Below are 22,161 nucleotides of genomic sequence, written 5' to 3' on the forward strand. Positions count from 1 at the left end.
GGAAATATCAATGGCGCTGGCGACAGCAAACTGCCATTTCTCGAACCTCGTGCTCGGGCTGAGCACGGCTGTTGATTCCGAATTAGATCCGTTCAAATGGCGTTACCGTTCGACACTGCTGCTACGTCGTTGCGAGATGACCTATTGAAGAGAGCTCGGAAACCTTACACCATCACCAAGTGCAGAGAGAGCTGGACTGAGCCTGAGCACGATAAGTTCCTCGAAGCTATTCAACTGTATATTATTCTCTCTCCGATGTATTTTCGAGCTTCTTCATTCTTCTTCATCCTCCTGTTTTTCTCTTTTTTGTTGTGAATATTTTTCTAATTTGATTTAAATTTTTACTCGTCTTGATAAGATTTCGTTTCTCTGTGCGGTTGTATTCTCGTATCCGGCATCGTCTTTGATTTGTGGTTTCTGAATTGACGAGTGGAGGCCGCGCGATTTGTTTTCGGAGTGATTTTGGAGTATTTGACTGTTTGTTTTGTTTTCTTTCATCAGGAGAGGAATTCTGGTCTGTTTTTTGATTATTTGGAAGAAATGTCCGGAAGTTGAATTGTTGCTTTTGTGTTTGTTTCCGATCTAACCGTTCGTGTATCTTCTCTTTATTGTATGCTTCAGATTTGATCGTGACTGGAAGAAGATTGAGGCCTTTGTAGGGTCGAAGACCGTCATTCAGGTAATGGACACACTCGTCTTACGTCCCATTTTTATCCTACGAATCTAATGAACAAATCTGGAATGTTTTCGTTCTTTTCTCGTTAGTTATCGAGAAATAACGATGTTATTCGTCTTTCTGGAATTTTTGTTCTTCAATAGCGTTTCTATGATTATAGATAAGTTCTGGAAATTGGTACTTTGTTACATAATTTAGAGTACAGAGTAAGGCAAAATATACGAAAATTTAAAGATTTTGAAGTAAATATAATATCCTGTTATGTTTGGTCAAAACAAATCATGCTCGAATTCTTCAAGCTTTGGCTCTTCTATTATAAGTAGTCTAAAGATGATGATGATTCTTATCAGATACGAAGTCACGCTCAGAAGTACTTCCTGAAGGTTGAGAAGAGTGGGACAGGCGAACACCTACCTCCTCCACGACCAAAGAGGAAAGCTGCTCGTCCATATCCTCAAAAGACTTCAACAAATGGTCAGTACAAGTTCAATTTGTAGTTTATCTTTTGACAGCATAATTTTGCCAACGCTTTCTCGTAATGCCAACCCATTGTGGTCTCAGCTCTTGCGCTAGTGTCAGGGCCATTTCAATCTTCTTCTCTTGAACCGAATTATATGGTTAATTCCTCTTCTGCTCCTGCGAGTTTCATGGCGGATAACTCTACCCAGATGGTTAATTTCTCTCGAAGTGCAAGAGGTTTGAGTTGTGAAATCACCAGACAAGAGTCTTAATCTGAAAATGATCTTGTTATCTTTATCTTTTTCTTGGAATGGAAAGGGGTTGGAAATTTAATTACTTGATAACTCACGAACTTTTTTTCATTTTGTTTTGGATGCTTTGATTACATCTAGCTGTTTCCTTTCTCTTTCGTGTCTGCAGGGCAAGTAATAGAAAACAATTGTTGCAGTAGCACAGACCGCACTACAAGAGCACGCTTTCCAACTAAATCAAGCGTCGAGGAACATAACAAGCTTCAGTTGAGAGGTGAAAGCTTTGATAGTTACGTTATTTCAATAATTTCTTTAGCCTGGGTAGTACATTAGGTTACTGTAGTCCATACGGCATTTACAAATTTCAGTTCCTTCACCTAATGATTTAGACCCATAGAAAATTGTCCTGAAGATGCTTCTTTGTTTTGCATTACATATTACTGTGGCCGTTGTTGATGCATTTGAAATCTTCAATTCAATGCAGTACTGCCAGATTTTGGTCAGGTCTACAACTTCATTGGCAGCGTGTTCGACCCAAAAGCCTCGGATCATTTGCAGAAGTTAAAACAGATGGACCAAATAGACGTCGAAACTGTATGTTCTTCGTTCCCACTTCATTGCCTTGCATCCCACTACATGACTCCGTAGCTTTACTTCCATCCAAAATTTAGGCCAGCCAGCCAGTTCACTTGGTCCCGCATTTAACTTCAAAGATTATATCCTTTAAACATAATATAAATCATATCATAATCATATGCTTGAAACAACTTATGTAGTATATATCTGATATTCTTATTCCCTCTCCAGGTGATGTTGCTCATGAGAAACCTGGCCATTAATCTCACCGTCCCCGACTTTGAGGACCATGTGAGTATCTATCTCTATCTCTGTCTTCACTAACGAATTTCTGCTTTTGCACACAGTTTCTGAGGCAAAACAATTGTTGACCATATTTGCATTGTGCTACCGCCACATCATTTAGGATCCTTCCATTTAACACCAACCCTTAACATCGAAGCTGGAAGTTTTTCATTCTCGGAAAGAGATACTTCCCTCTGTTATTGATTACTTTCGTTTTGATTACATGATACCACCTTGCAGAAAAAGGTACTCTCGTCATATGATGCCTTCATGGAACATGGTTAGTAACGAGAACAAAGCTGGAGATGGCAACGGCGGCTACTACTTCACCGAACTGTACCTAATTGAGCCTTCCTTAATGCTACTGAACTTGATAACTAGTATTGTATTGCTGTTGTATATTCGTCGACTGTCGCTTCTTAGAGCAAGAGGGAAGAATGTTCCTCTAGTCCCCGTTCTGAGTATGTGTACAGTGCGAGGTTGCTTCTGTATCTTATAGCTTTCACGTAAAGTACGGATATTTGTTTCCTAGAAATAATTTATTAGGGCACAGAGAAGATAAATGCGGAAGATGATGACCAACAAAAAAAAAAGTATCTGTTCATATATTGAAGTAACATCTACGTTTGCTTATTGAATACAACAGAGAAAATAGAAAAGAAGAGGAACCAAAACCGACATTGACGCTGATCAATGACTCAACACACAAAACACATTCACAGACATCTCAATATTGACTTGAAGCTGATAATAAGAAGGCTTAGTCGACCTCCTCCATTTTGCTCTCTTCAGCACCATCTTCCTCCAAAGCAGGCATGTCCGCATCATCTCCTCCTCCATTTTCCTCCTCGTCGATGCTAAGACCAAGTTTCAACATTCTGTGAATTCTCGCAGCAAATGTATTCGGATCATCAAGGCTGAAACCAGAAGTCAATAGAGCAGTTTCGAAGAGGAGCATGACCAAATCCTTGACGGATTTGTCGTTTTTGTCCGCCTCGGCTCTTTTCCTTAGCTCCTCCATGATTCCATTATCTGGGTTGATCTCCATTGTCTTCTTGCTTGACATGTAAGCACCCATGCTGTTGTCCCTGAGAGCTTGAGCCTTCATGATTCTCTCCATGTTCGCCGTCCAGCCGTACTCGCCGGTGACCAAGCAGCAAGGAGAGTCCACTATCCTGTCGGAGACAACGACCTTCTCGACCTTATCACCAAGGATGTCCTTGATAGTCTTGCACAGGTTCTCAAATGACTTCTTTTTCTCCTCCTTTTTCTTCTTCTCTTCCTCTGTTTCATCATCAAGTTTAAGTCCTTCCTTGGTGGCAGATACTAGCTTCTTGCCATCGTACTCTTTAAGTTGCCCAACGGCATACTCATCAATGGCGTCGACCATGAAAAGCACCTCGTAGCCTTTCTTCTTCAGGCGTTCCAAGAAGGGGGAATTCTCCACTGCTTTTTTACTCTCACCGGTGATGTAGTAGATGTCCTTCTGACCCTCCTTCATCCTGGTGACGTAATCCTTCAAGCTCGTCATTTCATCTCCACTTCTGGTGGAGTAGAATCGCAGCAAATCAGCCAATTTGGCTCTGTTTTGGCTGTCTTCGTGGATACCCAACTTCAAGTTCTTAGAGAAGGCCTCATAAAACTTGTTATAGTCCTCTTTGTTCTCCGCAATTTCATTGAACATTTCAATGCACTTCTTCACCAAATTCTTCCTTATCACCTTCAGAATCTTGTTCTGCTGCAACATCTCACGTGAGATATTGAGCGGCAGATCGTCCGAATCAACCACTCCTTTGACGAATCCAAGGTACTCGGGGATCAGCTCCTCACAGTTGTCCATGATGAACACCCTTCTTACATAGAGCTTTATGTTGTTCAGTTTTTTACGGCTGTCGAAGAGATCAAACGGAGCCCTCTTCGGGACAAAGAGAATTGCTTTGAACTCGAGCTGTCCTTCCACGGAGAAGTGTTTCACTGCAAGGTGTTCCTCCCAGTCGTTTGTCAAGCTCTTGTAGAATGATGCATACTCATCTCTGGTGATCTCTTCAGGCTTGCGCAGCCAGATGGGTTTCTGCTTGTTGATGAGTTGCCATTCGTGAGAAACCTCTTTGATCTTCTTCTTCTTTGACTTGGTCTCCTTCTCCTCGTCCACCTCTTCGACGTCTCCTTCTTCTTCCTTCTTAGGTTCGTCCTCCTCATCGTCGCTGATCTCCTTCTCGGTAGTCTTCTCGGTCCACAGATAGATGGGATAGCTGATGAACTCAGAGTGCTTCTTCACGAGGTCCTTGATCCTTCTCTCTTCCAAATACTCCAACTGAACAATTATACATCCAATTAGTACCGCATTCGATAAAATTTGTACATTTCCATTTCATCTACTAAATTCAGTATTCCCAGTATTCAAATTTCTGATCCCAAGAACAGACCGTTATATGAACTGCGTTGATTTCATTACCTGATCCTCCTTGAGGAAGAGTGTGATCTTGGTACCCCTCCCGAGTTGCTCTCCACTGACGTCCCTTGTGACAGTGAAGGAACCACCGGCCTGCGATTCCCATACGTATTGCTCGTCGTCATTGTGCTTTGTGGTCACAATCACCTTCTCGGCCACAAGGTAAGCCGAATAGAACCCTACACCGAATTGGCCGATCATGCTGACATCGGCACCGGCCTGCAATGCCTCCATGAATTCTTTGGTCCCCGACCTTGCGATGGTTCCCAAGTTATTCACCAGATCTGCATTCAAGAAACAACACCAGAAATTAAATCCAACATCCCAATGTCGCAACGGCATTCTGGCGAACAGACTAACAGAAATTAAGAAATATTTCGACCCTTCTCTTACCTGCTTTAGTCATTCCGACTCCACTATCGATGATGGAGAGAGTTTTGTTGTTCTTGTCTGGAACAATTCTGATGAAAAGCTCTGGTTGAGCGTCAAGTTTGCTCTTATCAGTCAAACTCTCATATCGAATCTTGTCCAACGCCTAAAGATGATCAAAACCAAACAATTAAGCATTCGAAGATTCAGAAACAAAACAATCCACTGAAATCTCGACGACGCTTGACATTCAATGGAAACAAGACACAAGAACAGAGAAGGAAGTAAAATAAACTCACGTCAGAGGAGTTGCTGATAAGCTCTCGAAGGAAAATCTCCTTGTTGCTGTAGAAAGTATTGATAATCAAACTGAGAAGCTGGTTAATCTCGGCCTGGAAGGCGAAGGTCTCAGCATCAGCCATCTGCACGTCCGCCATTGAACACAAAACAAACTCGCGAATAAAGAAAAACTCAAAGCAGATGAAAAAGAAATTGCACGAGAGCGAAGCGATTGAAGATGATATTCACAGGTAATAACTCTAACTCGAAATTGCTTTCCAGACGTAGAGGATGAATGTATTTATAGTGGAATAAGAATAGCGCAGAGTCTCGATCCTTCTACATTTCTCGCGAGCTTTTATTGATCATATTTGGCGGTCGATGACGAAACGGCGTCGTACAGCCTGTTGCCGATCGGTTTCTCTTGGACGTTTGGGCCGCGAACCGCGAGATCGAGAACGTTCTTCAGTTGTGGGTCTCTGGAATGTTCGTGATTGTCATGTATTGCTGGCGAAGAATTCGCGCGCATTGTCCTTTTTTTAATACAACAAAACTTAATTTGATTTTACCATTAAATAATTTTTTAATCAATTACGTATATTTTTAAGAAATCTTAAATTTAGTTTATATTACTGATTTATTATTTATCAAAAAACACTTAAAATTATGCGCAAGCCTTTTTAATATAAATTGTAAAAATGTATTTTTAAAATAAAGTAGGGGTGAAGAAAAATATATATTATAAAGTTAAAATAATATTATTAAAAAATTAAACATTTATATGGTTTTTGGTTCATTTTTGTTGACTTTTTTTTTTCCTTTTTTTTTTCCTTTTTTTTTTCCTTTTTTTTTGCTTGAACTTTTCATATCTGGAGTTGAATCAAAGGTTGGAGACGAATCTGCAATGGAGAATCCGAAGTCCATCAGATTCAGCTCCAAACAGAGCGTTACTTGTTTTGCCTCACAATCTCCATGCTCTACCTAATCCCTGCCAAACCCATTGGATTCTTTCTTTGTCTTCTTTGCTATCAATGAACAATTTGCCATCTAATGGCGGCCGGATCCTTAAAGAGGAGGCAGTCTAAGCGATCGAACTCCAAGCCGCCTGCGGCCATGGCTTCTCGACCTTCTCATCAACGTTTCCTTACCCCTAGAAATACTGCTCTGCTAGTTTCGAGTTCTCTGGTTTTCTTTGTTGTTCTGGTCTTCGGCATTTCTTTTAATGTATTGCGAAGATCGGCCAAATATGAAGTTCAATCGCCAATGATTTACTCTATTGAAGTGGTCAACGAATTTCCTCACGATCCTAGAGCCTTCACTCAGGTATCCCAATTTCGGAGCCATTTAAAATTTATATATGTTTTGTACAGAAGTCTGAATTACAAGCTTTTGTTTACGACGATTAAGTTAAGGTGTCAAGATATTGGCTCTGGAGAACTGTTCTTTGAAGCTAAGATCATTATACTCTGGTTGAACTTGGTTGAAATTCAGTAGTACTGTTTATTGCCACGGACATAGACACACACTGATATACATGCATAGAGACAAGGTCCGAAGTCTGTAGTTCTCCGTCTAACCATTTTTCTTCAAATCAAGAATTGATTTATTCACCTATTCCAAATGATGTATTGTCATTGTGATCTTATCTGCTTTTAGTTGACTATTCGATATGAATTATAGTAGGAAAGTGGATTTGGAATATTGGCGCATCGGATGAGTATCGCACGTTGTTTTCTGTTGGAATGTATTTATTTTGACAAATCTGTCTCTTGCTTCCTCAGGGACTGGTTTATGCAGACAATGACACCCTATTTGAGTCCACTGGCCTTTATGGAGAGGTGAATTTGCATTTCACAAGTCAAATTCATCAGTTTGTTGTTTCCTGTACTCTGAAATCCGCATAGTTTTATCTGATCATTTCTTCGTAGTTGTGGAGAGAAATTTCTGATCATCATATCCTTATTCTGTAGCGATACCTCTAATTGTCATAATTTCTGATCATCATAGCCTTGTGCCCTTGCATCTTCTCTTTCACCTTATTTCAATGACACACACTAAATAAGATTCGGATTAGAATTTGAGGGCGGTCTTACAAATTTCGATATGCAGTTCCTCTCATCCATCATTTTTTTTTCTTCTTAGCTAAATTTGTAACAGCTATTAACGAACAGCTAAGTGTAAGCCGAATGTGTGTTTACAATCGGGAAATTGTTACATTTTTAGCTAACGGAATAATTAAATTTTTTTTGTTATCTAATAACTTGGTGAATATTAAATTACTATGGTTTTGTTATCCTTAGATCTTATTCTTGTGACTTTTATCTTGACTTGTGTTGCAGTCATCAGTTCGAAAAGTAGCTCTCTCTACTGGGAAGGTAATTTTTTCTTTTTCAGATTTCTCACATGCAATAAAATAGTGTCATTTTTTATCATGACTTTTTTTACCTTCATTATTTTGATCATGTTATATAATCAATGAAAATTTGAAAATATTTGGCTGATGTTTTAAGTTTTGATGTTGAAAGAGTCCTTTGAGGAATTTTCGAAGTGCACGATTTTTCAGACCTTTTACCCTTTTTTCCCTCCACACAGACTCTCACATTTTTTATTGAATTTTCCTTAACATGTTGCCTTTTCAATGGATGGCTAAATAAATTGTTTGGGGGAAACACATTTTAGCATTGCATTCCATTTTCTTGTTACTTTCGTTTATGTACTTATTTTCCTGTACAGGCTGAGGCTCTTCACAAGATGGATGACAATCAGTTTGGGGAAGGATTAACACTTCTCGGGGAGAGGTTTGTGATGGTTTAGATATTAATTGCATTGATTTTGTTGCAGATTCGGATATGGAGATAATGGTCATTCTTTCCAATAAGTTACCATTTGAAAATTTCTGTTGAAGGAAGCATGACAAATTACCTGTTTATGATATTAACCATTAAAGTATGAAATCAACTATTCACTTCTTTCAAGTAATTGTAATGAAGCCAATTATGAATCCTTTGTACTATAAAACTAGGAATCTATTCTGGTGTTTTTGTCTGCTCATGAAACTCAGTTATTTTAAATTAATTTTGTACATTTGGATGCAGTCTAAAATTTTTTCCCATTCTCGAAATCTAATCTGTTCTTACTTCACCGTGTCATATGTACCTCGATTCATTGTAACCGTTATAAATATATTCAAGGAATCTCCATATTGCTAATTTAACACTTTCTATATTCTTTTGTAGGCTGTTTCAAGTAACTTGGTTGAAGAAAACTGGTTTCATATATGACCGAGATAATTTAAGAAAAGTTTGTGCTTCATCTTTAATACCTTTTCTTGAGATTGCACCTTTTCTTCTCATGTTAAAGTTAGAGCAAATGAGGTTCATGGACGCTTTATTCTTTGGCTTTTAAATACATTTAAATAGAGAGGTGCCCTATATTCTAATGTCGACTATGTTAAATGAGTTGATATTTCAGTAATGAAAATTTGGGGTTTGAAATTAAACCATAAGATGTAAAGATGTAACCGCCAAAACTCACCGCTAGCAGATATTGTCCCCTTTGGGCTTTCCTTTCCGAGTTTTTCCTCAAGGTTTTAAAACGTGTCTGCTAAGGAGAGGTTTCCACACCCTTATAAAGAAAAAAATGTTTTGTTCTCCTCTCCAACCAACGTGGGATCTCATAATCCACTTCCCTTGGGGACCCAGCGTCCTCGCTAGCATGCTGTCTGGTGTCTGGCTCTGATACCATTTGTAATAGCTCCAAGTCCACCGCTAGTAGATATTGTCTACTTTGGGCTTTCCCTTTGGGCTTCCCCTCAAGGTTTTAAAATGCGTGTCTTAGGAAAAGGTTTCTACATCCTTATAAAAATGCTTCATTCCCCTCTCCAATGAACGTGAGATCTCACAAAAGATATAATGTTGTGTTCATCCTCTGTGCAGGTTAAGGAATTCACTCATCAAATGAGTGATGGTTGGGGATTGGCAACAGATGGAAAGGTTTTGTTTGGAAGTGATGGGACGTCAACATTATACCAAATTGAACCAGAGACATTTACAGGTTACTCTTCTAAGTAACAACTAGCGTTTTGTTCTAAATTAAATTCCGTGACTCTAAAAGTTTGTGTTTTCTGTTCTCCACTATAAGGATCTTAAAGCATTCCTGCCTCTCTTTCTTAATGTAATTCTCATCACATGAATATTGTTTACTGAAGCAACGAATATTATCATAAGTTTTAGTTTAGCAAAAAATTGTCTCGTTAACATTCATATGGCCATTTTCCCAATTAATGCAGTTACTAATAAATGGGTTGTGAAATATCAAGGAGATGAGGTGCATAACCTCAATGAGCTGGAATTTGTTAATGGAGAAATCTGGGCAAATGTTTGGATGGTATATTCTCGAAGATATTTATTCCTTTTAGTGACTTTTTTTTTTTTTTTTTTTTTTTTTGTGTGTGTGTGTGTGTGTGTCAATTTCTGAATATCGTTCTGAAGTTTTTAGGGTCTTAAAATAAATATACTCTTAGGTGCACCTTTCATAATTGTTAGCCTGACTGTTGCTCTTGGAACTTTTCGTAAGCTACCTAACCGAATGTGCTGTAAGTTCATATTTTTGGTCTTTTGGCTTTCTCGATCACTTTTATATACTAATTTATTGATCGAAACCAAATCTGTTTTAACAAGTAAATTCAAGGCTTGGAGTATTGTTTCTGGCATGTCATTCTCTGGGGCCTATCTTGTCTGACCGACAGTTTAATTATTCCTTTTTTACATTATTGTATGATACCGTCAAATTGAATGCATATCTTATGAAAATATTGGATAGATGACTTTCTGTTGGCCTTTAGTCTTCTCTGCAAGGTTGGAAGATTTAATTTAATGTTCCTTTCTGTAGACTGATTGCATCGTCAGAATCTCAATACGTGATGGAAGTGTGCTTGGATGGGTTCTCCTCCCAACTCTGAGGTTTTGCTTTTATCACTTTGGACTTTAGCAGAATTTTACTGAGGCTTCACATCATCTGTAGAAATTCACATTAATCGTACTTGTATTTCCTGTTACAGACGGAAATTGTTGCAAGGCGGGAGACAAGTAAGCTCTTTGATCAAAATTGAAAGGCTATGATTCCCTTGATTATGGTCGTGTCGTGATATGACATATTTATTGGATGATACATTTGACAAGTTTTCGAGAAAATCTAAGATTTTTGTAACTATTATCATTTTCCCATTTTCCATCACCTAATTTAGTTGGACCGATTGTTCTTCCTTGCAGATTGATGTTCTAAATGGCATTGCATGGGATAGCGACAAGAATCGCCTTTTCGGTAAGGAATCAAGATTGTTTGGTTTCCTAATTGTTCGTCCTTACTTTCAAGTCATTTTCAATGTGAAAGCATACTAAATTTCTTAAATGCAACGGCTATGTTCATTGATCTTTGGATTACTCAAGTCATTGATGTCGGTAGATTTCGTCGTTTTGATGATCCAAAGTTTTTGAGTTTCCCTTTTCTAAATCAATTGTTTAAGCTCTAGTTTGTGTCAGCATCTTCTATGAACTGAACTACCCCACTCGAACTCGAGTCGTTTGTATATGCTCATGTGTATCTCCCTCCTCCTTCAGTGACAGGGAAGCTTTGGCCAAAGCTCTTCGAAATCAGAGTGCAGCCATCAAAGGAGCATTATGGTGTTGGAACGATAAAGCAGCTATGCTTGCGAGAGGCAGTACATTTTCACTTGCTTCGCTCTAGATAGCCATTTCCATGAACAAGAAGGTCTACATCCGTCCGACCCGATCAAACAAATACAATACACGCAATTAACTCAACATTTTTCTCAGGTAATCCTCTGCCTGCACTTGAAGTGATAGCGAAATCGACCACTTTTTTACACAGTGTTTGTAGTTTCAACTACATCACTAAAGTCATATAGTTATAACTTCATAAATAAACAGAGTCAGAGGCAGGTAATATTTGTAGGATTTGAAACGTTATGGGGATCTTTGAGCTTTGGACACTTTGGATTTCATGTAGCTTTAGTTTATAGCATACCACTGTAATTTTTTGGTTGTAATATGTTATACTAGGCACACGTCTATGACCAGTCTTTTAATTTTTATTTATTTCATTAATTTCACAATAAGGTCAGCCTTAGCTAATAGAGTTCTGTATCTTCTGCACTAAGCACAAACTGCCAGCTTTCTCTGCCCTTTATGCCTTTTGTTAATAATGTTATTGATATTAAGAAAAAAAAAATTGCAATTCACTTAATTTGGGTAATGTTGAAGTCTTTCAGAAAACATAAATAAAAGGGATATGATTAAACATATTTATGGTCTTCATAAGTATATCTGTAAGAATTTATTTGAAAAGGAAATGTGTCTTTTAGTTTTCTAATGGGTAATACTTAAAATAAATATAAATGCTACAAAAAGAGGTGAAATATAAATGCTACAAAAAAAAGGTGAAATATAAATGCTAAAATATTTCTAGAGTATGATGCCAAAAAAAGGTTTCATAGGTTGATGTTGACAGAAATATCAAATATTCTAAGTTTGAAACAAAAAATATATATCAAACACCCATATCCATATCCATATCTATATATATATATATATATTTGTAGATTTGTAGATCAAATTTGTAGATTTGTAGATCAAATTATTAGGATGATATAGTTAAGGTTAGTAATAAGGAACTACAATATCATTTACTCTAATTTAAATTAAAATGCATAATACGTTAATATCATGTCTCATAAATGTTCGTAAATTTTTAATTTATGAGATGGTGATAGACAATTTTTTTGGTCATATACTAACATTAAGATTTTTTTATAATTTTTTTATAAATGTAAAATGTCTTAATCTACTTTTAAGATTTCATGGTATATCTTAAATATAGTACTAATAAAACTATTAATTTTTTTAGTTGTGATATTAATTAAACTTTTTAAAATTAAAATAGTGTTTTTTAAAAAGCTATTGAAAGGTTTTTTTTAACAAAAGTTAATTTTTTTAAATTTTTTTTAAAAAAAGATTAACGGTATTTTAAAACTTTAAACCCAAAATATTTTTAATTTATATTTTGGAGTTTGCCGCCACTCAAGCTAGTTAGTTATTAGTGACCAAAAGATTCGAACTACGCGAAGGGATCGGAATTGTAATGATCTTAACTTCCTTCCCTAGTCCTTCTGCTTCGAAAACTACATCGCCCTCTTTGTTCAAGAATTCTACACTCCATACTTCCATCTCTCTGTCTCTCATTCTGTTCCACACCATGGCGTACAACTCTTCTTCCATTCACGAATGGCTATCCAGCCGAACCGCATTGGGAGTCAAGCTATGGCTTCTGATTCTAACTTCCGTTCTGGTATTTCTTCTTTTCCTTCTCATTCTTGCCTTCATTTTTCACGTCTGTTTCCGTCAACGGAGGCGGAATTGGAACCGTCCCTGCTATGATCGCGAAGCTGCGATTTCCACGGAGATGGAGATGAACATAAAGAACGGTTCCGTAGATCGGTTTTCACGGCATGGCAGTCTGAATACTCAGCGTAGTATCGTCACAAATTGGGAGTATTCGGCCGGCCAATACTTTCCTGCGGCGTGTAAGGACCAGTGGAGAAGGAACATATTTGCATTGGATGAGATCGTATTAGCAACCAATGGATTCAGCGGAGAGAATGTCATTAGCATCGAAGATTTTGATGTTGATTACTTCGGAAATTTGGTCGATGGTTCAAAAGTGATTATTAAGATATTCAGTGCAAATAACAGGTCTGTTCTGTTTTAATATTTGAATCTCAAAAGTGATTATTACGATTAGCCACAAAGTGCTAATTCAACATATATCTAACTACTAAATCTGGATAATCCATGTGTTTGGAATATTAATTTGTGTATTTCTCCTGAATCCATGAGTTTGGAATCTAGAAATTGAGAATTAGCTCCATCTAAGCTTAGGGTTTAATGATGATGTAAGAACAGTAGTTTTAATTTTTGTTCATATTGTATTCCTCATTTATCAGTCTCGGAGAAAACGAGTTCATCAGAGAAGCAGAGAGAATTCAGCATGTTAGCCACAAAAATCTGATTAAGTTGCTTGGATATTGCACTCAAGGAATTGCTAATAATAGGTAATGTCTATCTCTCACCCTTTGTGGCTAATCGTTTCGATGAATGCGAATGTCTTCCTCTGTTAAGACTTGTCATCCACAGGATGTTTGTTTATAAAAATGTAGATAACGGGAATTTGCACCAGTGGCTTCATCAATGTCCACAGAATCACTTTAGCCCTCTTACATGGTCCATTAGGATGAACATTGTTCAAGGAATTGCAAAAGGGTAAGATCCCACAAGTGCATCCTAAGTTAGCTTTGATTGTTTGAATCTTATGAAATGAAAATTGATGTAATAGAAATGTGATGGATGACTCTGCTGATTTAATTACACCGAGGGACTATTTGTGTTTCTGCAGATTAGCATATCTTCATGAAGATGTGGAACCACAAATTCTTCATGGCAGGCTAAGATCCAGCTGCATATTACTTGATCAGCAATGGAATCCCAAGATTGCCAATTTCGGTCTAGTTGAGCTGTTGCCATCTGAGTACTCAGCTGGAGCTTTGGCTGGAGAAACGTTAGTAGTCTCACCTTTTTTTTCCTTTCCTTTTCTTTCAAATACTGTTCGAAGGTCGGCTTAGGTCGGTTACGGTAAGATCCCACATTGCTGTAAGATTTTACAATGGTAGGAGAGTAGAACGAAACACCCGAAAGAAAAGACCAACACCCTTTGTAAGAGTGTGGAAACTTCTCCCTAGCAGATGTCTTGAACGCCTTGAGGCAAAACCCAAAAGAAAAAACCTAAAAAAAAATAATATCGGCTGGCTAGCGGTGGGGTTGGGCGGTTACTAAAAGGAAATTTGTTTATATTCTCAGGCATGAATCCTTTGAAATTGGATCAACCAATCCATTCACAGAACAGAATGATGTTTACAGCTTTGGTATACTTCTCATGGAGATTATAACGGGAAGAGCTCCCGCGAACTGCAACCAATCACAAGTATGCTTCATACACTGGGTGATAAAATGATGATTTTATAGTGGAAATTTGTGCTAGAAACGGAGATTGGGTGATAAAATGATGATTTTATAGTGGAAATTTGTGTTAGAAACGGAGATTGATGGAGGGTTTTGAATAAAAAATGCAGCCAGATTTGATAGAGTGGGTGAAAACAATGATTGGGAGTCAAAAGGCAGTTGAAACAGTGGATTTCAAAATGGAAGAAAAACCATCCTCAAAGCAACTCAAACGGATGCTCTTAATTGCCCTTCGCTGTGTTGATCCAGACATACTGAACAGGCCTACTATGGGTCAAATCCTTCTCATGCTTCAGCCTCGCGACCTTTTGCTCGCCCATGTACGTATTTATATACACACCCACAAAATTAATTATTATTATTATTTTTTTACCAACAATTTTTTATTGACGTGTATTTTAGGGTGGGGAAATCCGAACGGGAGAGTCCTTGTGAAGCTTGACTAATTATCATTATATCAAGGTAAGAGTTTTTTACTTTTTTAAGTTTATGCCTATCCAATTCTAATTCATTTTTACAAAGAAGTTATATCTATATTGACATATTGGAGAACGAAACCTATTTTATAAGGATATGAAAATCTTTCACCAAAGCTTATAACGCTGTGAGAGGAAGCTCAAAGAGGACGATATCGCCTAGTTGCGTACCGGCCCTTACTAAAGAAGTATGATTTTTAAAGTTTGCACTTTTTTTTAATGGATGATCATCTAAAATTGACCCAATAAAATTATTAATGTATAGAGTTTATTACGGATTTTATTTATTTATAAATATTATCTACTTTGTTTTATTGATTTTTTTTTTCAGGTCCACTCTATTTTATTCTATACACGTAATATGGTGTGGGATTGAATACAAATAATTGGTTTACTGTCTAAAAATATCAAAATATTCTAAATTTTTGTATTGAGTCAATTATATTTATCTCACTACAACTTTCTTTCTTCTCCAATTTAATGTATTAAAAAAGCTTTGAATTAAATCCGAATTTCTTAATTTGCCATAAAACATTAGTCAGAAGCTGCGCCTCACCTCTAGCAACATCATCGAATTGGCACGTGTTACATGAGATAACAAAACAGTGTCAATTAGATGGCCAAATTTGAAATTTAGAAATCCGCTTAAGAGCCAATAATAGAGACAAAGGGTGTGGAAGAGAGTGGACACCACGTGGCAAGAAGCAATTGGGTGAGTTTTATAGGGGTGGGGAGGACGAAAGTGGATTGTCGTCTTAAGTGATTTGCTGTCGTCTGCTGTTCCTTCGGCGGCCATCAACTCCACGTTCGTAGTCCCTGGTATTGTCCCTTCTCTTCCCTTTTTGTTCATTTCATGGTCCACCCACATTTTTTTTTTTTTTTTTTTTTTTTTTTTTTTTTGCCTCTTCTCCTCCCTTACTTGGGTCGACTAGTGGTTTTGAGATCAATTTTATTACTATTAACCTTTTTAGCTTTAATTGGATGTTACAAAAATATAGATTTAATTATAGGACTCTACCTAAGTTATTCAACTTACCTAAACATATTTTAATTGAAATTATAATTATAGGTAATTTAACCGCCGTACTTTGATACCCTCCATGTATTAAAATATTAATGTTTATAGATTGCGTTCAAATGACCTTTTTTTTAATATTTGGTTGAAAAGATAATTATGCTTATTTGTTTGGGAGAGAGCACTTATTATATACACACCTTACACACCTTTGTTGTGTTCACCAGATTTTCTCCGCTTGAACCTTTTTTCAATATCAAATTAATGTATGAAATTAACAAATAATTGAACATTAGAATATTAAATAAAGTTTGTTTTTTTTTTTTTAATTTTTTAGTTGTTGGGATGTCTTAAATTTATATAAATGTCTATTTAATTGGAGAGGTTAAATTTTTTAAATAAGATAATCGACAAAATAATAATTAAATAAGATAATTGACAAAATAATAAGGCAACGCATTTCTAAATTTGATACAAGATGCCAAATAAAGGTAATATGTGGATTAAAATACAAGATCCCTTTTCTGAGTTCACACTCAAATGATCTTATTGTATTAAATAATAAAATATAATCTAAACTTTTTTTAAAAAAAAAAATTATAAAGAGAGCAAAAAAACATAGGATAAATATTGTTTGAGTTAAATTATAAATTTGGAAAATGAAGAATGAATTTAAAAGAGAGAAAATAAAAAAGGGCAATTTCGTATATAAACGAAAAAAGGCAGCAAACTTCCATTTTGTCCGCTCAGAGTAATTTAGTCCCCCCTTCACTGACGAAAACTTGTGGTCTCTGTTCCTTCAACCTCTATTAAAGCCCTCTCTCCGATAAGCTTCTCCCTCTTCCACCGTCTTTTCACTTTTCACCTTCATCTCTCCCATGGCGGCCGCCCTCTCCGCCGCCTTAGGGCCCAAACCACTCCATCTCTTCCTTGCTTCCTCTCATCTCTCCCATAAACCTCGAACTCCGTTTCTGTTTCCACCTTCAGTCTTTCGGAACAGTAGAATCCAACGGAAGATGCGGAGAAAAACGCTGTTCACTGTCTGCGTGCTCGTTGAGGATCAAAATAGCTCTGGCGAGGTGGAGAATCTTTCCGATGAAGAACCGCCGATTGTAGTCCCCCAGATCCCATCGCCTTATGTTGCACAAAGATTGGCAAGGAAGAGATCGGAGCGCTTCACTTATCTTGTTGCTGCGGTTATGTCTAGTTTTGGAATTACCTCCATGGCTGTCATGGCGGTTTATTACCGATTTTACTGGCAAATGGAGGTCCTCTCTTTCTCTATCGAGAAACTTTAATTTTTTTTGTTCTCATTGGCGCCGTATTCTTCAGATTGAATATTGAATTGCGATTGTTTAATTTGGCGGAGTGTAGGGCGGAGAGATTCCTTTCTCTGAAATGTTTGGTACATTTTGTCTCTCTGTTGGTGCCGCTGTACGTTTTCGATTTCATCTTTGTATTCTCTACTTCTCGCGAAGAGTTCGATTTGCTATAAGCTAATCTTTCACAATCAATTTGGAAATATCAGGTCGGCATGGAGTTTTGGGCGAGATGGGCTCATAGGGCTCTCTGGCACTCTTCCATGTGGCATATGCACGAGGTTTCTAATCCTTCTTCTCTTTAGAAAATTTGAATCCACTGTGAAGCTTAATTTCATATCTAACAAACAGTATTCGAAGGGAAAATAGATTCGTGACGCTTGGACTTATAATGGCTGCAGTCGCACCATTTCTAGACTAATCCTTTCTTCATAGATTATTCTTTATTGGCTGCTGAGAAATTTAATTAACAATCTCCGTTTTCCATGTTCAATCTCGAAGCAAACAAACAACATTTAATTTATTTTTTAAAAACGTCGTTGACGCTTGGACTTTGTTTATCTTGATTATTACAGTCGCACCATAAACCAAGAGAAGGGCCGTTCGAACTGAACGATGTCTTCGCCATTATCAATGCCGTGCCCGCCATAGCTCTCCTCTCTTACGGCTTCTTCCATAAAGGCCTCGTCCCCGGTCTCTGCTTCGGCGCTGTAAATCTCTCTTTCTCTCTCATAATCTTTCAGAATCTCAGTTTATTCATATTCCAACTGTTCAATGGTTATTTAATCACTGGGGATTAGCGCTAATGATATGTTAAATGACAAAATTAGCCTTAGAAAATGTGGTATTGAGAAAGGTTTGACACGCTGGCGGGTTGTGGCAGGGCCTTGGAATTACGGTCTTTGGGATGGCCTACATGTTCGTCCACGACGGTCTTGTTCACAAAAGATTCCCTGTGGGTCCCATTGCCAACGTGCCCTATTTCAGAAAGGTCGCTGCCGCTCACCAGGTAAATTTATATTTCTATAATCTTATTTATTTATTTTTAAAATGCTTATTCCTTGAGAGAGAGAGAAAAAGAAAAAAGAAAAAAAAAACACACACATTTGTTATAATTTAAATTTTATTTTGATCTCAAATTTGATACTCTGTTTACTCCCTACTGTGTTGACTTTTCATTAATGATCTAACAAAATCTCTATTCTGTTCCAAAACTTAAGGTATTTAGATCACTAGATGTAGATTCCTGCTAATTAATTATATGAAAAATGGGTTAAATAAAAAATTCAATTGTCCTTATTTCTAAATTTATGAATATCGAGAAGCTAGACATCCGCGTATAATAGACTTAGATACAAAAATATGATTTTAAGTCAGCCGACTAATGAGATCTCATAGTAGTTGTAATAAGAAAACAGCTGTATGGAATTTGGAGCTATAATAGAATTCTTAAACTTTCCATTTTTTTTTTTATTAATGTCACATTAAATTATGTTTAGGGTTAAAATTAAAATATTATCTCTGATTTGAATATTGAAGCTTATGAGTTTTTGTTTTTCTTGGCTTAAGCTTCACCATTCGGACAAGTTCAACGGCGTGCCATATGGACTGTTTTTAGGTCCGAAGGTCAGTTTCGGGTCTCTTTCTATCTATATACACACATACATGTATATACATACATAGATATATGTATATATATTAAAATTTTAATAAATGAATTTTGTAAAATTTAAATGATGGGTGCAGGAATTAGAGGAAGTGGGAGGCCAAGAAGAATTGGAGAAGGAAATCAACAGAAGAATAAAATTGACGACAACAAAATCAATCAACGGCTCTTGATGAACAAATATTGTGTGGAAATGAGACGACGAAAAAAGGGGGGAAATACAGGCCTCACAGAACAGTAACTTTTCTGTTTTTTAACATTGAAAAGTGAAATATTATGTAGAACAGGGTGGGTGTATTTTTTTATCTTCTTTTACTTATGAGGCAAAGCCGTTGAGAAATGATGAAGAAAATAGGGATGGTAAGAGATAGAAATAGATAAAATAGAAGAAAGCTGCCATATTTATTATACACTTCACCATGAAAATTTATATAAATTCAAATCTATTAATCTCCAAAAATTATCTAAATAGTTTGAATATTTAAATTATATCTCAACTACTTTATTTTGAATATTTTAGATTATATAATTATATCTCAAGAGTTGAATGAATGCTTTGAATTATATCTCAAAGAGTTTGGTTGGGATAGTGCAATTATGTATAAATAATAATAATAATAATAATAATAAAAATAAAAGAAACTAATAAATAGCGGCGTAACTTTATACGCAATGGATCATGGATGACCGATTTAGTTCCGCTTTCAGTTTCCTGCCAATGCGGCCACAGTTGTAAGATGCTCTCGCTCTCTCTCGAGTTATGCTGAAATTTCGGACAAACAGCCAAGCAGTTCAGTGCTGAAATGGGTCCACCGGAATTTCATAATAAGGTCGGTGAAAAGTTTCTCCAACTTCCTTTTGATTAATTTAAGAATTATTGAGTTGATGAGTGCCTACGTTTCTTGCATTAGCTAAATCACATGCAAGAAACAAAAATTTCTTTTTCTAATGAATGTGCTAGTGTGTTTGTCTTTGTGGGTAAGGTTGGGCACGAACTCAACCAATTATTGCACGCCGTGTGTTTGATAAAATGCCTAGAATCTAGAAGTATCATAATTTATGGGATTTCCGATTTCTTATCTTGTTTTTAATGCATCTCCTGATTTTTCTTTAACAATAGTTGAAAGCTTTGAAAACTCAAACCTACTTCATTATGCACTCCACCTGTATGATAAAAGGTCGCAACCAAGGCCAGTTGCGGGGGATGGGATGAGTCAACCCCATCAAGTGCCCCTTTTTCGGTTGCATTTACATCAGCCAAAACACTTGTCTCCATTCGGGTATTGGGCTTTACGTGTCGGTTTCTCATGAACTCCCCCACCCCACGTCGCCATTGCCACCCTCTTTGGGAGCCCTCGGAAATTGCTGTAAAGTGATGAAAGCCGTAAGCTCGGGGGTGGGAGGTTCATGCACTACTAACACTTTCCAATTCTTTAATCATATTTTATAATATCCTCTTCCTCCATTATGGACAAATGCTCTCCCAATTTCTCAAATTCTAATGCCTTTATTGGTTTCTTTCTTTTCTTTTCTTTTCTTTTTTTTTATGCTTTTTGGTTTCCTTAGTTCCTACCTGTTTCAGTTTGGTTTGTTTAGTTTATGAACAAATAAACACCGATGATGTTCACGGACGAGTGGAAAAAACAACTTTTAATGGTACAAGTAATTTTAAGACTTTTTAGTTCAATAATTGTAGAACAGAAGAATAGAATCACTATAGATCTTTGAGATTGTAATTAGATTCGGAAAGACATAGAAGTGCTTAGATTGCGACAGAGATGGAATAATTTGTCGAATTTCATCATAAGGAATTTCTCACTTTGCATTGAAAGGGACAGAGAAAAGTATGGGTTTTGTGGCTGAAATCATTGGTCCCATTTTAGGTCAGTCTTGTCTCCCATTTCTTACCACCAAACCAATTCTAAGTTTGGAAGTTATTCCACGGCTTTAATGCCAATTTGTTCCCCCAGAGGCCCAGAAATTTCAGAAACGTTTCTTTTAGTTAGTGGAAACGCATTTTCAGAAAATGCGACAACCACGAGAGTTAACATAACTATGAAGAAAATTTATCGGCGTCCATTTCCCATTTCTAGAAGAATCTCCGGCGTCAGCACCAACACGTTCCGCCATTTTTCCGTCCATTTCCTGGTGCCACTTCTCCTACTCACAGAACCGACCTCATTAGAAACTCAAATAATAACGCTACATTCTTAGGTTCAAGCAGAATTTCGGACAAGAACGAACCAGCGCCAATTCTAAATCTGATATTTCATTGTTGATTTTGCATCTCAAAGGGTCTGGTAATATGGGACCAACGCATTAGATTCGAATTCTGTTGTTCAGGCACATACTAAACCCATAGACATTGATTTCCATATTAGTTTGTGCTCAAATTCCTCTGCAGATTGGAAGTTCTTATTTACATCAGGATTCTTATGTGTCTTCGTATCATTTAAGTTTTCATGATTCCATCTTCGAAGTTATATGCTAATGATGGGACAACTTAAGTATTTAACTCTAGTTATTGATATTGCAAAATGATTTTGCTTTCTCTTACTAAATCTTTTCTCAAGCTCTGTTTGTGTTTACCGACATATGAACTTTTTTCCATGTAGCAGAGTCGTGCTGAATTCTGTCGATGAACTCTGTGCTGCAATTTGGATGGTGGGGGAACAAAACTCCTTTTAAGCCTAAGTCGGAGGATTGTTGGGAGGAAGTCTCACATTGATCATGAGTTTATTATAGGTAAGAAAAACATTATCACTAGAAAAACCACGAAAACTTATATTCAAAGTGGACAATATCACACAAGTTTCATCGTTTCTAACCTGATATCAAAAAAACAAAAACAAGATATTAAAAATATTACGATTGTTTTTAATGCAGATGGGAAGTTAGACCATGGGAAGCTTCCAACAAGAATCAAACTAGTTGGAGTTCCACAACTATTAGCCTCTGAGAACACAATCAAGGTCAGTTTGTTTTTTAAATCTCCAATTCAGAAGTTCTTGATTTCGGGTAGAGGTAGAGGATAAGAAAATGCTCCATCCGTCTAAAACAATATTTTTTGTTTAAAGATTGAGATGAAATTGAGTGGAAAATAGTAGGGCACAATCACAATGAGGTCACCTCTCTTGCCTTCAAAGAGTATCAAACCCATCAATTATGGTGCCTTTAGAGCAAACCCAAAGCCTGCATTTGCTACCCAACAAAGAATGAAAGCCACTTTGAGATCAACAAAACATT

The 22,161-nt window shown here is 36.9% G+C and overlaps 5 protein-coding genes and 1 long non-coding RNA gene across 8 annotated transcripts; 5 read left to right on the forward strand and 1 right to left on the reverse strand.

The window, feature by feature from the left end:
- The first annotated feature begins 3 nt into the window (after positions 1 to 3).
- LOC111482826 (protein REVEILLE 6-like) lies at positions 4 to 2,782 on the forward strand. Of its 2 annotated transcripts, XM_023128801.1 has the most exons (8): positions 4 to 236; positions 622 to 679; positions 1,027 to 1,150; positions 1,238 to 1,372; positions 1,556 to 1,660; positions 1,871 to 1,980; positions 2,194 to 2,253; positions 2,488 to 2,782. In XM_023128801.1, the coding sequence occupies exons 1-8, from the start codon at positions 97 to 99 to the stop codon at positions 2,530 to 2,532; spliced, it is 777 nt and encodes a 258-aa protein (XP_022984569.1). In that variant the 5' UTR covers positions 4 to 96; the 3' UTR covers positions 2,533 to 2,782. The 2 variants fall into 2 exon arrangements, with proteins under 2 accessions (XP_022984569.1, XP_022984570.1); XM_023128802.1 differs by lacking the exon at positions 1,238 to 1,372.
- Positions 2,783 to 2,831: 49 nt separating this feature from the next.
- LOC111482825 (heat shock protein 83) lies at positions 2,832 to 5,639 on the reverse strand. The gene is made up of 4 exons (XM_023128800.1): positions 5,368 to 5,639; positions 5,093 to 5,234; positions 4,703 to 4,983; positions 2,832 to 4,561 (listed from the first exon to the last, which is right to left on the reverse strand). Exons 1-4 carry the CDS (start codon positions 5,503 to 5,505, stop codon positions 3,008 to 3,010), a joined length of 2,115 nt encoding a protein of 704 aa, XP_022984568.1. The 5' UTR covers positions 5,506 to 5,639; the 3' UTR covers positions 2,832 to 3,007.
- Positions 5,640 to 6,158: 519 nt separating this feature from the next.
- On the forward strand, positions 6,159 to 11,499 carry LOC111483114 (glutaminyl-peptide cyclotransferase-like). Of its 2 annotated transcripts, XM_023129255.1 has the most exons (12): positions 6,159 to 6,670; positions 7,129 to 7,185; positions 7,687 to 7,722; positions 8,081 to 8,145; positions 8,584 to 8,647; positions 9,283 to 9,400; positions 9,636 to 9,733; positions 10,238 to 10,308; positions 10,407 to 10,434; positions 10,618 to 10,669; positions 10,966 to 11,111; positions 11,180 to 11,499. In XM_023129255.1, the coding sequence occupies exons 1-11, from the start codon at positions 6,398 to 6,400 to the stop codon at positions 11,094 to 11,096; spliced, it is 993 nt and encodes a 330-aa protein (XP_022985023.1). In that variant the 5' UTR covers positions 6,159 to 6,397; the 3' UTR covers positions 11,097 to 11,111; positions 11,180 to 11,499. The 2 variants fall into 2 exon arrangements, with proteins under 2 accessions (XP_022985023.1, XP_022985022.1); XM_023129254.1 differs by having other exon boundaries at positions 10,966 to 11,499.
- Positions 11,500 to 12,605: 1,106 nt separating this feature from the next.
- LOC111483177 (probable serine/threonine-protein kinase At1g01540) lies at positions 12,606 to 14,874 on the forward strand. Its single transcript, XM_023129333.1, has 7 exons — positions 12,606 to 13,116; positions 13,368 to 13,475; positions 13,558 to 13,683; positions 13,817 to 13,978; positions 14,278 to 14,401; positions 14,550 to 14,759; positions 14,842 to 14,874. Exons 1-7 carry the CDS (start codon positions 12,620 to 12,622, stop codon positions 14,872 to 14,874), a joined length of 1,260 nt encoding a protein of 419 aa, XP_022985101.1. The 5' UTR covers positions 12,606 to 12,619.
- A 1,784-nt stretch (positions 14,875 to 16,658) lies between these two features.
- On the forward strand, positions 16,659 to 19,323 carry LOC111482629 (beta-carotene hydroxylase 2, chloroplastic-like). Its single transcript, XM_023128509.1, has 7 exons — positions 16,659 to 17,198; positions 17,305 to 17,364; positions 17,459 to 17,530; positions 17,825 to 17,959; positions 18,133 to 18,258; positions 18,819 to 18,875; positions 18,996 to 19,323. Exons 1-7 carry the CDS (start codon positions 16,809 to 16,811, stop codon positions 19,086 to 19,088), a joined length of 933 nt encoding a protein of 310 aa, XP_022984277.1. The 5' UTR covers positions 16,659 to 16,808; the 3' UTR covers positions 19,089 to 19,323.
- Positions 19,324 to 19,507: 184 nt separating this feature from the next.
- LOC111482633 lies at positions 19,508 to 21,903 on the forward strand. The gene is made up of 3 exons (XR_002718244.1): positions 19,508 to 19,745; positions 21,531 to 21,660; positions 21,802 to 21,903. It is a non-coding gene; the product is annotated as an uncharacterized LOC111482633 (long non-coding RNA).
- The last annotated feature ends 258 nt before the right edge of the window (positions 21,904 to 22,161 follow it).

The sequence above is a fragment of the Cucurbita maxima genome, unplaced genomic scaffold (assembly GCF_002738345.1).
Source record: "Cucurbita maxima cultivar Rimu unplaced genomic scaffold, Cmax_1.0 Cma_Scf00008, whole genome shotgun sequence".
NCBI lineage: Eukaryota > Viridiplantae > Streptophyta > Magnoliopsida > Cucurbitales > Cucurbitaceae > Cucurbita > Cucurbita maxima.